The following is a 15,108-nucleotide window of genomic DNA, read 5'->3' as shown; positions in this document are numbered from 1 at the left end:
TCTAATCAACGTTTGGTGAGTAGAAATTTATTTCACTTAAACGATTTGTTTAACTTGCATGATGTAACAGGGAAAGACAGAGGAAAGTGAATATATAGCTTGAGGATCGACTCAGCTGAGCGTTTCGCGTTTTCATTTATGTACCGCAATACGCAATTTCGCATGAAAACCCAATCTACATTTAGGATGAAAGAAGTAGATTCATCACTCTTGGTAAGGTTACACCGAAGCATTAAAGTTACACTGAAGCATTCAAAATAGCTCATGCACGTTTAACGTGCCTATGTTTTATCGCGTGACCAGTGGAGTGCTAGTGAAGAGAGACATCGCTGATATCGCTTTCCTTTATCTTGCATCAACTAAGGTATGTAGGACAAACGATTTCTTCTCAAATGTCTGCTGTCGAATACAACAGTTTACTCTTCGAAATAAGCCAGAGGCTAGACGACCTGGATGTAGGCAGGAAGTTATTAGTTATGTGCAGAGGAAAGGTGGCGCACCGCAACGAAGAAAATATGCAGGATGTCCATGTCTTCTCGTTGTTTGAAGAATTTGAGCAGAATGGCTTTCTTGGTCCTGACAAGTTAACAACTTTGAAAGATCTGTTGAAGGGCTTGAAAGAATGGTCTCTTTTCGGACATGTCAAAACATTTGAAATTAAACGAAAAGAATATAACTGCTTGCTGGAGAGAATCATTCTTGATCTCGACCAACTCGATTGTCCCGAACAACTTGTCGCCATTTGCAGTGATAGAATACCGGAAGAGAGACATAGCAGCATACAAGATGTTAGATCACTTTTCAAGGAACTAGAAATCAATGACTCTTTAGGGATTGACCAGCTGGAGGTCCTGAAGGAGATTTTGACCCAAAAGGTAAAAACCGATCTACTTCAGAAAGTGGTGGAGCTTGAAGAAAGAAGAAATGAAGAGGATGAATTTGAATGGCGGAAAGGTATCGTAAAGATTTCCTTTCTCAGACCCTTTAGCCAGTGGGTCTTTCCCTATGGCCCTTTATAATGTTTTTTTTTGTCGATTGTAATATATATATATATATATATATATATATATATATTTTTTTTTTTTTTTTTTTTTTGCTTTTCCTTTCTAAACCTGTTCTAGGGCCATTCTCGTTCTCAAATGAATGTAAACTGACTAAATAATCACGATTATTTCATTTCAGCACAAGCAGCTGCGATTGCGTCGTCGGCTAGCAGCAATTTAGCGGGAGGTAAGTTTTGACACCTAAAGGGGCTAAACTACTTCCCATTAGAAACATCGTGGATCTGTTAACTCTAAATTTGTGAAGTAATGATAAACATAACTCTAAAAATATAAAGGAAACATTCACCCACGGACGTATGACCAGCCAATCGAGTCACGCAGCATTGACTAAGTATTATGGGTTTTGTTTTACAAAGGAGACGCCGCGCACAGAAAATCTTGATATTAAATATTAATTCGCGATGTCTTTTCACATGTTATTATACTCTCTGGAGGACCCTGTTTCCTTAAGTGAAAGAGGGCTGGACTCATCCACACCTAGTCCCTTAGATCGCAGACAATTGCGAAGTGTAATGCAAGAGTTCTTTTCTTTTCATTACTAAAATATTGAGACATGATGAGAAGTACGTATATATTTATGTGTCAGTGATCATTATTATTATCATTAGCAATTGCGGTATGAGCTTTAGCATGATCTGAAATGCACAGTCTTCAGCGCTGTGTTATTCATCAGATCATTCGAAAGCCGAATCCAACAATTGTTTTATTATTCCATCAAAACAGTATCATCTTAACAATTGAAGCGCGTCTTAGTTCATTTGCAGACGATACTGTTCCTCCGCAAATTGAGCACAGTAAAGGATGATATTTAGTCTAGCAGCTAATCTTCATATAGTAGTCGCCATCCGTCGCGTGGTATTTTGCCCTTTTCGTTATCTTTTAAGCAGAAGCTCGGTTATTTTAAAAGGTTAAAAAACGGTTTAAAGGTTTGGCTATAGTGGAAAGTGCACTTAGCTTATAATGCAACTAGCTTACCGTAGGCACTCGACTCAAATACTTACAAACAAATAATTCAAATTGCTGGTTTTCAGTGTCACGCCATTCAAAATAGATCAAAATAACAATCAAAACCGTTCAATAGATAAAGTCCAGAATCTGGGAAATGAAAGGAGGCACATATACAAAGACCCTCGCCAAAATTCAGGTCAGAGGAATATTTCGTATACGAGCTATCCGAAATGTTTTATCCAAACTTATAAAGATTTGTATGGAGACGCTATGCTGGTGCTCACCTGTATGAGCTCCAACATGGCGGACGGAAACCAACAGAAACATCTGTTACCGAGTTTTGCCAAAAAGCGTGAATTTATTCTTCGAGAAACTCATAAACATTAAATTAATACCTTCTCTAATACATGAACTCTTTAAATAGCAAAATATCCTGAAATATGTCATTTTTTTAACCTACATAACAGCTCTCTTGGCCGTCATGTAACTGCCGCGTCACACAAAAGCTTAGAAATTCAAGCGTACTCATCTATCACAAAACCAAGAACCCTTTTGAAGCGAAAATTTGTATGAAAATTAGTTTTCAGCTGCTCTAATGCATCGTGAAAGTAAAATCCGGGTAGGATCGATATCTTTTCTGGTTTGAATTTTAGTGACGTTATGTGAAAACCAACAATATAAAAACTCCAACTGCCAGGAGGCAGCAAGTTGGCTATTTACAAGCCTGGCCGAGGATTTGAACTCGGGACGACCGAGAACAAATTAATAGAGCGCGCGGGACTCGAACCCGGGACCGCTGGATTGCGAGTCCGACGCGCTGACTACCCGGCCACGCTGCCTCCTCTACTTTAAAAACGTAACGCAACCTCGTCCAGATGGTTTCCTCGGTTATCGTCCATTTTGCAGTCGTTATCCTGTCCTTTTGACGTCATTAGCACTGAATTTTTCCAACGTGTTCCAAATTTGGTCAACCCTAGCCGATTATGAAAAATTATAAAATATTTCTACGTTTCTGATTGGCTCAAATCCTTCGGGCCTCATAATCTACAAGCCTTGACCAAATTTGGAAGAAGTGTGCGTATAATTTGAAACTGAGAGTGTAAAATAATCCGCAGGGACCTAGCACCCTCAACGACTAGGGTCTGCATACCGTAATTCTTTAGATCATACCCGGCCTCATCCATTAACTGGTAATCATCATTATTATCATGCCATTAAAGGGACATTACCCCGTTACAGAGCATGCACCAAACTTTGATTTTTGGACAGGATGTCGCGAAATCAAGAGATGCGAGAAGAGTAAGAGAACCTTGAAAAATCCCTTTGCATCGCGCTTGGCCGAGTTCGATACTACACTAAAACTTCTCAGGATTACAGAGCAATGATATATTGTTCCCGTTGAGTTTCGATTTGGGCGAAATAGGGATCAAACTTTCTGTATAGAGCGTCTGCGAATTAGTGCACAACATCGTTTTCCAATCCCGCAGAGTCGCAAGGACGTATGTCGGGGCTTTGATTGGCTAGTTTCTTACGCAGTTGTGATTAGTCCCATTTGAATTAAGTGTTGACAGGCCGAAAATGACTCAGCTCGTGACAAGAGAGACTGAGCTCGTGATAGTGTGAAACGTGTCCTTAGCAGGGTTGGATCCAGGATTTTACATGAGTAATTTGCACCAACTTAACTAGGGGGATTTGGGGGTGTGGATTATCGTGCCCCGGGCGCGATAAGAAATCGCGACCCTCCAAATACTAGATCGGACGTTCCAACCACTGAACCACCAGTGTGAATTTTTCGTACAGAAGGAGGTGCTGTTTATGTGTCTGAATGGCTTGGGGTGCTCTCAGAATGCAGGAAAATTGCATTCTGAGAGCACTAAATTTCAAATGACTCAACATACCGTAAAATAAAAGTTGAAAATACCATATTAAAGTTTCTTCAACTTAAATATTCTGCTACTTGAACAGAGAATCGCAAAAATTAGTTCCCACCAGAAATTTCAGTCATCTCGAACCGCAAAAATTTGTTCCCCCAAACCACAAAAAATCGCCAATCCGCAAAATAAAACTCCCGCAAAATTTTCATGCTGCACGGTTTGTCCTTGCGACTCCGCAGGATATTATAACGAGCTTTTGTGCACTAATTCCCAGACGGACTATACAAATGGTTTAGACGAGTGCGTGGACCGGCTGCAACGCAGGCTAGAATTTTTTGGAGTTACTTTTATTGCCGTTGGCCAGAGGACCAAACGATGGGAAGCGCTTTGATGCCGATTGAAGGCTTATTTCTTCTTCCAGCTTCCATACAAGCTCAGATAATTGTGAAAGGAATACGCAGAAATGAAACAGCAACAATAGAGACTGTAAGAAAGAAACCATTGAGACGTGGAAGTGACTGAGGAGATCTTGTGGAATTAAGCTTCGCGAAACAGAATGTTTTGCAACGACGCGTTAGTAAACTTTTAAATGAACCGCCCTACAGCCGACAAAATCAAACAAACAGGCGCTACATGTTTAGAAAAACTAGTGCAATGAAATCATAATATTATTTTTGACTAACCTTTGTGATAATTCATTGCGCTGAGATTGCATTTTTATTTATATCTTTCAGACGTTTGAGGCTAGAACGCGAGAAATCAGGCAAATATTACTGGACTCTGAACAACTGACCTCTGACACGAGTTTCACATTAGAAAAGCTGTTTTTAAAGCAAGCGGGACGACATTTTCGGGCCGCGAGGCGGCCCTGCTAGCGACAAAATCGCGATAAATAAGACGAAAAACTTCTTCGAAGTCTAAAATATTAGTTGAGAATTTAAACAACAAATCTCCGTCGACGGTGCTGTCCGGAAGGAAATCTTGTCGAGTCAATATGACGGTTCTATTGTCTTTTGAAGAAACAACAGATGAGGCTCGCGCGTGCGCACAATCGGGACACTGTCCCTTTAATGTTAACCGCCGTTAAGAACCAGCAGCTTGTCTTTTTATAATTCCTTGTTCCAGCACAATCTTTCATGACTATCTGACTCCAGTCTCTTTTTCAAGCCTGTTATTGCCATAAACCAAGTCCTTATTCTGATTTTCATAGCGGTTATCATTGCTGATGCTTCATCGGCTTGAATTTGATTTTAATTGTATATTCTTTGATTTTCAGTCCTGAACATAAAAACAGTGTTCAAAGTGGCTGCAGGGGGTGCATTTATAGCTTCTGCCTATCAGTTGTTGAGGCATGGCTGTACATATGATCAGTTGGTAACTGCTGTTAGTACCTGCGTTCTTCCAGCTGGCGTTCAACTGATACACATAGCTGAGGGGAGCGTTATTCTAAAAGTTCAAGCTGAAGACATTTTAGCTCTTGACACCTTGTGGAATTCATACACTGACGGAACGCTTAGAAAATCCCTGCAAGCCTTATTTATCACAGACGAAATGAGAGAACTTGCTGATGGAGAGCAGTTAGAAGTTTCTGTCACCATTGAGCAAGAAGAATATGAGAAAGCACGTAAAGAGTTAATTAATGAAGCAGAAGGTGAATTGATCTCATAAATGTTTTTTCTCTGCAGTTTCAATATGCGCGTTAATGCCAATCCACCTATTATTTTTCTTTAGTACAAAGTCGTATTGATAATATAATCTTTTTTCCATCTTAACATTTATTGCCGAGGGAAATGCAAACGTGTAGGGAATTTTTTGTTACAAATTTCATAGAATCGGCGGATGGCTAGTCACTAGGGAATGGTGACTTATTGCTAAACTGCTTCAAGGTAGCAGTTAGGCTGAACAATATTATTCGTTGTTTTTCTTTCACAAAACATTTTGGCCTTTTTCGTGGATTATCTTAACCTTAAAAGCTCCCCACCCCCCTCCAGGTGGGGATCTAAGATAAATACTGACCGCTTTCCTAATCGAGCGTCGAAGGCGTAAGCTTCTAGTGGGGTCCGGGGGCACGAACCCCCGCGAAATGTTTATGAAATTTTACCCCTTAAATTAACCTTTCCTGGGTTTCTGAGTCATTCAGTCAGGATGTTGGTCAGATTTTAACTTGGAAAGTTTTTTTCGTGAAAAACTTATTTTTCTATGAAAACTCTGACCGATTTTCGTAAAACGTAGGAAACCGGTGTGGATCCGCGCCTGCTCTCCCCCACCCTCAAAGCCCTAACATTTTTCAACATTCTTACTTTCACGTTAATTAAAAGATACGGATTTAATTTTTATATCTGTATTTTTGATACCATATTTATTTCACATGAACCTAAGGGTCAGGAAGAGAGGAAACGTCATTACCTTGCTCAGGAAAAAAGCGATGAAAGTAAACCAAACTGGATAAAACAATTATGCCCAAAGCTTTGACACTTTTATTGTTATGCTCATTTTATCCGCGGGAAAACGGACGTTTTATCTCCTAGAGACAAAATCAGTACAAGTCAGTCTGAAATTAACCTTGGCCCCTTAGTATTTGCTTCCAGCAGATTTACAATTATTATTATTAGTACTCTGTTCTGTTGTAAAGCACTGAGAGCACTAAAGAAGTAGGGAGAAATACTCGAATACGTCTTTTGTTCCCCCATACACTTCTTTCGTGTTTGTGTTCTTCTTTTCATGATCAGAACACCGTCAAGGCTTCTTTATATGTTACTTAAGCAACGTACTTGCCACTAACAATACACAGTCTGTATAATGGTATAATTCATGTAACCTTCATTCCCAGAGGAAAGTTGTAACTAACAGAACCGTAGCTAGCGGGGGGGGGGGGAAGAGATACGGTGTGTTTCAAATTAACAGGACCTTGGAAATTAGCACTTGTAAGCACTGAAAACACCTGCCTTTTCACACTTATTCAAGTATTCAAGATCGATTTTTCGGAGACATATCTCATGACACGTGCTGAAAATAGCGTTTCGTAGCCTCCAAATGTTTTGAAAATTTTCTTTTCCCCAAACCCCCCTACAAGGCTCGTGCCTTCGACACTCGCGATAATGCCCCTCGTTACGAAAAACCTAGCTGACGGCCCTGACTTAAGTACTTTGGTACCGTTTAAAATTAATTAAAGGTTAGAGATGCACTTCAAACTAATTATTCAGAAAGTAATTGAACAGTACCTTTTACAGTGTATGTGGTACTCTTAACTAGGCTTTACAAGTACCTTAATGTACAGGTAAATATAAAGTAGCCGAATTTTACATTTATAAATTAAATTGGAGGGCTTTTAAAGTTTCAACTTTAAAAACATGTCTGCAATTTAATTCGCATCATTTGAAAAGAGCGACACGTAAAAATCAGGAACAGATCATTCATGGCGATAGTTCTCGACGATATCTTGAATCCTGAGTTTACCACAAACTCGATGCGGTGGATACCTTTAAGCCTTAAGGTGGCTCGAGTGGTGTTTTTAGGGGGGATACCTCCCAAGTTTGCCGGAGCATTAACTACGTCGGCATGAGTAAAGATATGGGAAAAAGGTTACCACAACTGTATTATATAAAGATGAAAATTTCTTATGATCTGGGTTTTAATGCAATCGGAATCGCCATGGCAACGTAACGACGCCATTACGTTTTTTATTTATCTCTGTGTTTCTCTGTACCAGGAGTTTTTTTAAGAAATCGCTTGAGGGAATATATACCTGCATAACTGCCTCAATTACGGCAAAGTTTGAACAAATTCTAATATATAGATCTAGCCAGGGCTAAACGCGAAGCTCTCGATAATATTTATAGTTTGTTCAAACAAAATATAAAATCATGTAATGCTAAGCGGCGAAGGCAGCGCCGTAGAACAGTGAAAAACAACAACAGGTCTTATTAGCAAAAAAGCAACTTTGCACCTGCAGCACACTTTTTTTGAACATTTCTTTGCCATTGTTTTGCACGACTACAACGTGAAACTTCCAGAAACTTCTTAGTTACACGTTTTTTTCGTTCACTTTTTTTTCACTGCCGCTCATATTCACCTTGCATTGGTGGCCGCTAGCATTCTCACTTGGTCACCGCCGTTTTCATGTTGTTCTTCCAACAAGAAAAGGTCACCTTTGTTTTTTACCTCTCGCACTAAATCTCTGTCGCCCCTTTTCTCGTTGAGCTTCTCTGGCCTGGCGCCTACTTTCTCTTTTTCTCTGTGTTTCTCTTGCTCTATATTCCAAATTTGTGGACATGACAATTAATCTAAGCTTAATACTTTAGAAAACACGGATACAGATACAATTTCCGCTTTCCATTTTCCTCTTCATTGACTCTTTAGTTGTTTCTGCTTTACAAGACGCGGGTGGCTATGCGATTTCCTGTCAAAATAACCTCGAGTAGCATTTGGGTTGCCATATCTGTTGATTGAGTTATTATACATTGGTATGCCTGTGCTGCGGACGGACGGGCGATCGGTCGGTGTACGGTCACGTGATTACCAAATTTTCTCGGATGGGTAGTTTACCAAATTTTTTTACCCATGGTGCTCCGCTGCGCGCGCTTCGCATGCGAGAGCTCCGCTGTGAGAGCGTTTTCGAAATATTTTGAAACGAAGTGTTAAGAATCATAAAAACAGTAAAATAGCATACTATCCATACAATTAGCTATTATTTTAAGAAAATAATAAGCTTTGGAAACGCGGCTTCATCTCATAGTGGTTTGATTCCATTGAAAACTGCGTACAAAAAAAAAGAGGGGAATTGCTCAGGGCGATCGCGAGTAAGAAGAATATTATTAACTTGCATTCAGCTGCTTTTGCTACAGATTTTGCACGTAATTTGCTCCATGCCTACAAATTTCGCATTTTTCAAATAGCCGCTCGATAAATTTTTTTATAAATTTGACAATCCCGAGATCAATCGTCAATAAATATACCCTGCAAGTTTTAAGAACATTGAAAACAGGGAAGGCTTTTAAATAGGGCCTCAAATATAACCATATTTTCCTCCAGATTTTTTGTTTACAAGTAAGCGTACTCATTATTCACTGGCATTTATTTCAAGTTAAAACTAATCAAGTCAATTTTTTAATCATTTGTTTTGCAGCAGACGAGTTTTTTGTTGTTGTTGTTCAAGTGTCGTCAACGTCATTTTCGAACACACTTGGTGTCCAAGTACTATTGCCTGAGTCCTGGCACAAATGTGTTCATATCTTGAGTACCCGGTATGTAACTATGTAAACACTCAATCGATTTCGCCTTGTCGGGAGCGTAGCAGGGAGTGCACCTGTCCTCACAACTAAACAGAAAACATGTGCACACACCGGTACCGTTCCCGAATTCTGGGGTGGGTGATTAAATGGGTGTGTCCATATTAATACTCAGGGAGTCCCATACTTGGGCAGCGTGCATGGGCATTGAATGTTCAAGCTGGTTGTAATAATTGCCAACTAATTTGTGTAGCATCCAGGCTAGGAAATGGCTAAGTTAATAAAATAAAAGGTAAAAAAAAATGTTGCGCCAAAATTGTTTGACCTTCTTGCAGATTGCAAGAAAATCGGCTAAATAGCAGCATGGTTAAGGTAATTGTTGTTTACCTCATTATTGGTCATTTACAATTTACACGATGTCTGTAGTGATCACTGCATACGGTCATTGGTGACTGTTCTGGAGATGACGATGATGACGATAATAATATGCATAACAGCAGTGGAAAGATGGCGGTTGCATATAAGTACAATACTGAGCCAATTTTTTAAAAAAATGCATTTGTGCAAACAAAATAGATATTGACTCAAAACTGCTTCCCCTTTTTTCTGCTGTGTCATAGGAGTTATCACTACATTTACTATAATAATAAAGTTCAGATATAAAGCGCTCTCTGGTTGGTTGAAAAAGCGTGCTTTATGGGAGCCGGTATAAAACACGGAGCTCAAGCTGTCACTCCATCTACCAATAGTTTGTTTTGAAAATTAGAAAGTAATGCGTGGGAAATTTAAAGGATTCCTTATCATAAAAAAAAAGATGAAAAAGCCTTGACCTTTTTCTGAACTAAGGCACATAGGAGGCAGCTACAGCACGCAAGAAGTAGAGAGAAACACTCGAATACGTCTTTTGTTCTCCCATACACTTCTTTCGTCTTCGTGTTCTTCTTTTCATGATCAGAACACAGTCAAGGATTCTTTATTTGTTAATCAAGCAACGTACTTTCCACTGACAATAAACAGTCTGTATAGTAGTATAACTCATGTAAACCTTAAGAGGCTGTCCGCGTAAGAACCGATAAGGCAAATTTTGGTCTATCACGGATTGCCCTGATTTTTTCAGTGGAAGATAACTATCCTATCCCATGAAGAAATATCACATTTATTTGGACCAACTCAATTTTTTCTCTATTTTACAGAGAGATTTTCTAGGTCACCTAAAACTGATCAGTTTGCAGTCGGAAGTGGTGCGATTTTGGTGAAACTTTAGGGCTCTTGAAAACCTACCTTACAAAGCGGAATACGCTGATTATTTTACACACAAAAGTTTTAACTCTGGTTAATAGTTTCAAGGTTTTATGGTTGCATTCTGTGAAAAGTTGGCTGAGATATGATTTTTTTTAAATGACCTTTAATTTGCTCAGAAGGAAAAGTAATTTGCATAACTACAGTTGAACGGTAATTTCGCAAAAGTGGCACCTGACCCAGACTCAAGTCTATGATAAAACAGAAGTACTAAGACCAGTCTACTTCTTAATGCAATAAAATTTGTGGGCACTCTTCTTTGCGTGCTGTACAAAGTTCCGTTAATGTTCCAAAATTCGCCATTTTGACAGCAAAGTTGGAATTGTAACGGTCTGCATCGGATCGACTAATTTCCACAGCTTTAACGTTTCTAGTTATCACTAACTGTCATTAGACCCTTTAAATGTTGGACTTTCGAAAACATGTGGAGAAAACTTAGTAATCGCTTTTTCTTCGTTGTTTTTCTTGTCGACGGTGAACGTGACTTCACTTTCCGTATGCAAATTAGCCTTAGATGCGTCGTTTCAACAACTTGACATGAAACATAATCCTTACATTTCACATTTCTGAGGGCAAAAATAACTCTCCTTTCCACAGAAAAACACGAACCATCACTTAGAATCCCCTTAAGGTCTGTTTTTTTTTTTTTTTTTAACGAGGAAGAAGCAGCTGAATAATATATCATGATCGATATATGTTTGCGTGGCTTAAAATAATTCAATTACTGTGGCCTGTCACGCATTCCTAAAGAGGGGCGGTCGGTTAGAAAACAATAGCGTTGTATCGATCAATTTTATTATATTATCATCTTTTTTAAAATGATAGTTATTGATAATAATAAAAGATAAGAGTTAACATGGTTAACTTGCAAGGTAAGTCCTCTTATCAGCACAATAAAATTTGTGGGCACTCTTTTTTGCTTATCAGATCTTTGTACACGGCACTATGATAAAAAAAAATGCCCCACACTTTTTCTATCTTAAAAAGTTTTTTTTAAGAGAAAATCCATGTATAGCTTTGCAAAAGGCAAATTAGCTGTAAATTTCAGATTCATTCAAAGATCTTTAAAGCGTTTATCGGTAGCAGAATGAAACGAGAAAAATAGTTTCTTTTTTCAGTGAATATACGCAAAAGGGATTATCTCAGTTTTTAGTTTTTGTTGGGGTATAACATCCGTATTCCCAAGATGATCTTGTTTTGGTTTCAATCTAATTGAATTATAATGTAACAGGTGCCAGTTTCAAATATAATCATGTCAATGAAATCGCCGAAGAGATCAATTGTGAAAAATGGCTTATTCGTCTATTTCATATGATCAAGCTGTTCTTTCCGTGTGGTCCCATTAGGGGTGTGGAGGGAAATGTGTTGGTCGCAGAGTGCATGAATGATATTACGTCTCACTTAGCCAGCTGTCACTTGTCTAAGTGTAGCAAAGTCAAAGACTGAATGAATTCATTTTAGCGAGAGTAGAGGTTTGGTACGTATTCGGAACTGAAATTGTACAGACCCCCCCTCCCCTTAGGAAAAATCGGAGAAGGGGCCAAGGGGTGGGGGGCGGTGTGTACACAGGCTAACACTAAAATGACAATTTGCCCAAGGCACAGGCACCTACTTGGCAGGTTTTTTGCGAGCGCCAAGGTCTTGTTAGGCTCAATTATAGGCCGCTGTGCTGGAAAATGAGCCCCCAAAGGACCTGGAGACTGCGGAAATCGAGCCTAAGGTCTTGTCAATACCCCGGTCACACTCTGGATCATACTGGCGAAAAAAAACTACTGTGGAAATAACAACTACTGAGCGAAATAATTCAAAGTTTTGCTGCATCATGTAAGTATCATTATTTTTTCTTCTTCATGCAAAAAATTTCCAAACGTACAGAGATATTCTAATTTCTCTATTTAACATTTTATCTTGCGATGTTTTCTGATGTTCGTTTCCAGGTTATTTGAGCTTGCAAAGATAGTTTATTTATTTCTATTTTTTGACAGCCGTGCATCTTGCCCTAATCAATTCTTACCTTTAAAATACTCTACATAAAGGTTAATCCGTGTGTTATAAAAGATAGTTTTCTGGTGATTGTTTGAAGAGCATTATAAATGGGAAAAAAAGAAAGAACTTTCTACACGGAGTCAGGATTCAACCTCATCCTCAGGGCTTTCCCGCCCCTGACATTTTCTAAGAGGAATGTCCTGGAGACGTGTATAAAAAGTATTTCATTCTTACAATAAAATTTTCTTTTAACTGAAGGCCATCCCAATTTAATGCTTCGTTTCCCATCGCCCGACCGACCCATTTGTTTGGAAAAGTAAAAAAAAAAAAAAAAAAAAAAATCCCAGAATCACTTGTAAAGAAGCAAGTACTTTAATGTACAAGCGCACGATCTTGTCTTATTAACACCAATTATCTGAAATTATCATCGATACTTCTTTTTTGTAACCGTTTTAGACATTTGATAGTCCTGTTAAGATACATCTTTTACCATCTGATTTTATCTTGCAGACTGAACGTGAGATTTAATATGCAATCATGTGTTCATTCCTTTTTTTTTTCTTTTTTTTTTTGCCCGACCGACCGACCCACCTTCACGAGAGGGAGGGCGATGGGAAACGAAACATTTTATTGGGATGGCCTAATAAGCAATGTTTAAAACATGTCTCTGGTTTTGTAACAGTTAGTGAGACTTAAAAGTACCAGAATGTTCAGTTCAACTTTATATAGCCGATTTGCTCCTCCCGTCGCAAGAAACGTGAAAAAAATTGACGCCAAAGGGTCGAGAAGAGTACGATTGAGCAGTCAGCAACCATGTCCACACCTTTGCCGGAGAGGTTTATTGGACAAGATTTTTCTGTTTTTCTTGTTTTGATAACGTTTTTATTAAGCCTTCAAAAATGCCTCCAGATTGCTGGGTTTTTTTTGTATTTATACCCTCTTGAACAATGTGCTCCATCAAAGTGCTCCTCCTATCTTTCCATTTTTAACCTACTTTACCATCCACCCTCTCTCCCCCCGGTTCCACCTGTACTTTTACAAGCATTTATACTTAAAGGGGTAAAATTTCTCCTGTATATATTCATTTCTGAAAAATTACGTCCTTCTACTTTTTCCTTAAATTCTTAAACTTTGTTCCTTTTTCTTTAAGAACCGCCAAAGATGCTGCTAAGGCTGCAATAAGCGCACTCGCCCTTTCATATACTTCATCTAGTGAAATGCCTACCCTTTCATATACCTGAAGCCTGAAAAAGATACCCCTTTCGGGCGGAGCCTCCCCGTATAGGCTATCATAGGGAGTTCCCCCCACCACCGTTCCAATTCCGTGCTCACCTATTGCCAGCCCTTGTTGGACCCTAGGCCCGTTTGAGTCAACACCTAAACATAGTTCTAAGTTTAATTACAGGCAATGGACGGAATAACCAATGTAATGAACTTGAATATAAATTGAACTTGACCATAGAGATCTGCTGCAAGAAGACAAGGTGGAAAAAGACAAGGACAAAATCTTGTTGCAGGAATCGCTGAAGAGTAATTGATAGATAACAACACCCTCAATCAGAAGTTTTCAACCTATGTGCATGTCAAAGGAAGATCAATCTAGCCAGTTCAACGTGGTAGATGGATTTGTTTTCTTTAGATTCAGTTATTTTTATTATAGTGATTTGATTTTTCGGAGACATATCTCATGACAAGTGCTAAAAATAGCATTTCGGAGCCCCCAAATTTGAAAATTTTTTGGGGGAGGATAACCCCAGACTCACCTACAAGGCTTGTGCCTTCGGCACTCGCGATAATGGCCCCCGTTACAAAAAACCTAGCACCTAGTAAAGAATCGGAATTAACAGTGATTAAATTGTATGATTATCAATAACTATCACTTCAAAAAAGATATAAGATAAAAGAACTGATCGATATACGGTCACTCTGGGGGAATGCGTGACGGGCCACAGTAATTAAATTATTTTAATTCGCGTAAACATATCTTCTTCTGCTGCTTCTTCCTCGTAAAAGAAACAGACCTAAGGGGATTCTAAGTCATATATCGTTCGTTTTTTTCCGTGAAAAGAAGAAATACTTTCCCCTTAAAAATACAAAATACAAGTATTATATTTCCTGTCAATTTGTTGAAACGACGCATCTAAGGCTAATTTGCATACGAGAATGAAGTCAAGTTCATCGTCGACAAGAAAAACAACGAAGAAAAAGCGATTACCAAGTTTTCTTTACATGTTTTCGAAAGTTCAACACATTTAAAGGGTCTAATGACATTTGGTGATAACTAGAAACGTTAAAGCTGTGGAAATTAGTCGATCCGATGCAGACCGTTACAATTCCAGCTTTGCTGTCAAAATGGCGAATTTTGGAACATTAACGGAACTTTGTACAGCACGCAAAGAAGAGTGCCCACAAATTTTATTGCATTAAGAAGTAGACTGGTCTTAGTACTTCTGTTTTATCATAGACTTGAGTCTGGGTCAGGTGCCACTTTTGCGAAATTACCGTTCAACTGTAGTTATGCAAATTACTTTTCCTTCTGAGCAAATTAAAGGTCATTTTAAAAAAATCATATCTCAGCCAACTTTTCACAGAATGCAACCATAAAACCTTGAAACTATTAACCAGAGTTAAAACTTTTGTGTGTAAAATAATCAGCGTATTCGGCTTTGTAAGGTAGGTTTTCAAGAGCCCTAAAGTTTCACCAAAATC

The 15,108-nt window shown here is 38.7% G+C and overlaps 1 protein-coding gene across 1 annotated transcript; it reads left to right on the top strand.

Annotated features, from left to right (window-relative positions):
* Nucleotides 1-306: 306 nt before the first annotated feature.
* LOC140944530 (uncharacterized) lies at nt 307-6,315 on the top strand. The gene is made up of 4 exons (XM_073393655.1): nt 307-954; nt 1,183-1,230; nt 5,163-5,537; nt 6,266-6,315. Exons 1-4 carry the CDS (start codon nt 393-395, stop codon nt 6,313-6,315), a joined length of 1,035 nt encoding a protein of 344 aa, XP_073249756.1. The 5' UTR covers nt 307-392.
* Nucleotides 6,316-15,108: the final 8,793 nt, after the last annotated feature.

Source organism: Porites lutea, chromosome 7 (genome assembly GCF_958299795.1).
Source record: "Porites lutea chromosome 7, jaPorLute2.1, whole genome shotgun sequence".
NCBI classification, from domain to species: Eukaryota; Metazoa; Cnidaria; class Anthozoa; order Scleractinia; family Poritidae; genus Porites; species Porites lutea.
The sequence above is the reverse complement of the archived record's forward strand: the minus strand, read 5'-3'. Positions and strand labels throughout refer to the sequence as shown.

What these genes read in the sequence shown, in the direction of transcription:
- LOC140944530 (XM_073393655.1), top strand. Translation starts at nt 393, where the DNA reads ATGTCTGCTGTCGAATACAACAGTTTACTCTTCGAAATAAGCCAGAGG. An exon ending in TGAATTTGAATGGCGGAAAG is followed by an intron (nt 955 to 1,182) that starts GTATCGTAAAGA and finishes ATTTCATTTCAG; the next exon opens with CACAAGCAGCTGCGATTGCG. An exon ending in GTTAATTAATGAAGCAGAAG is followed by an intron (nt 5,538 to 6,265) that starts GTGAATTGATCT and finishes CATGAACCTAAG; the next exon opens with GGTCAGGAAGAGAGGAAACG.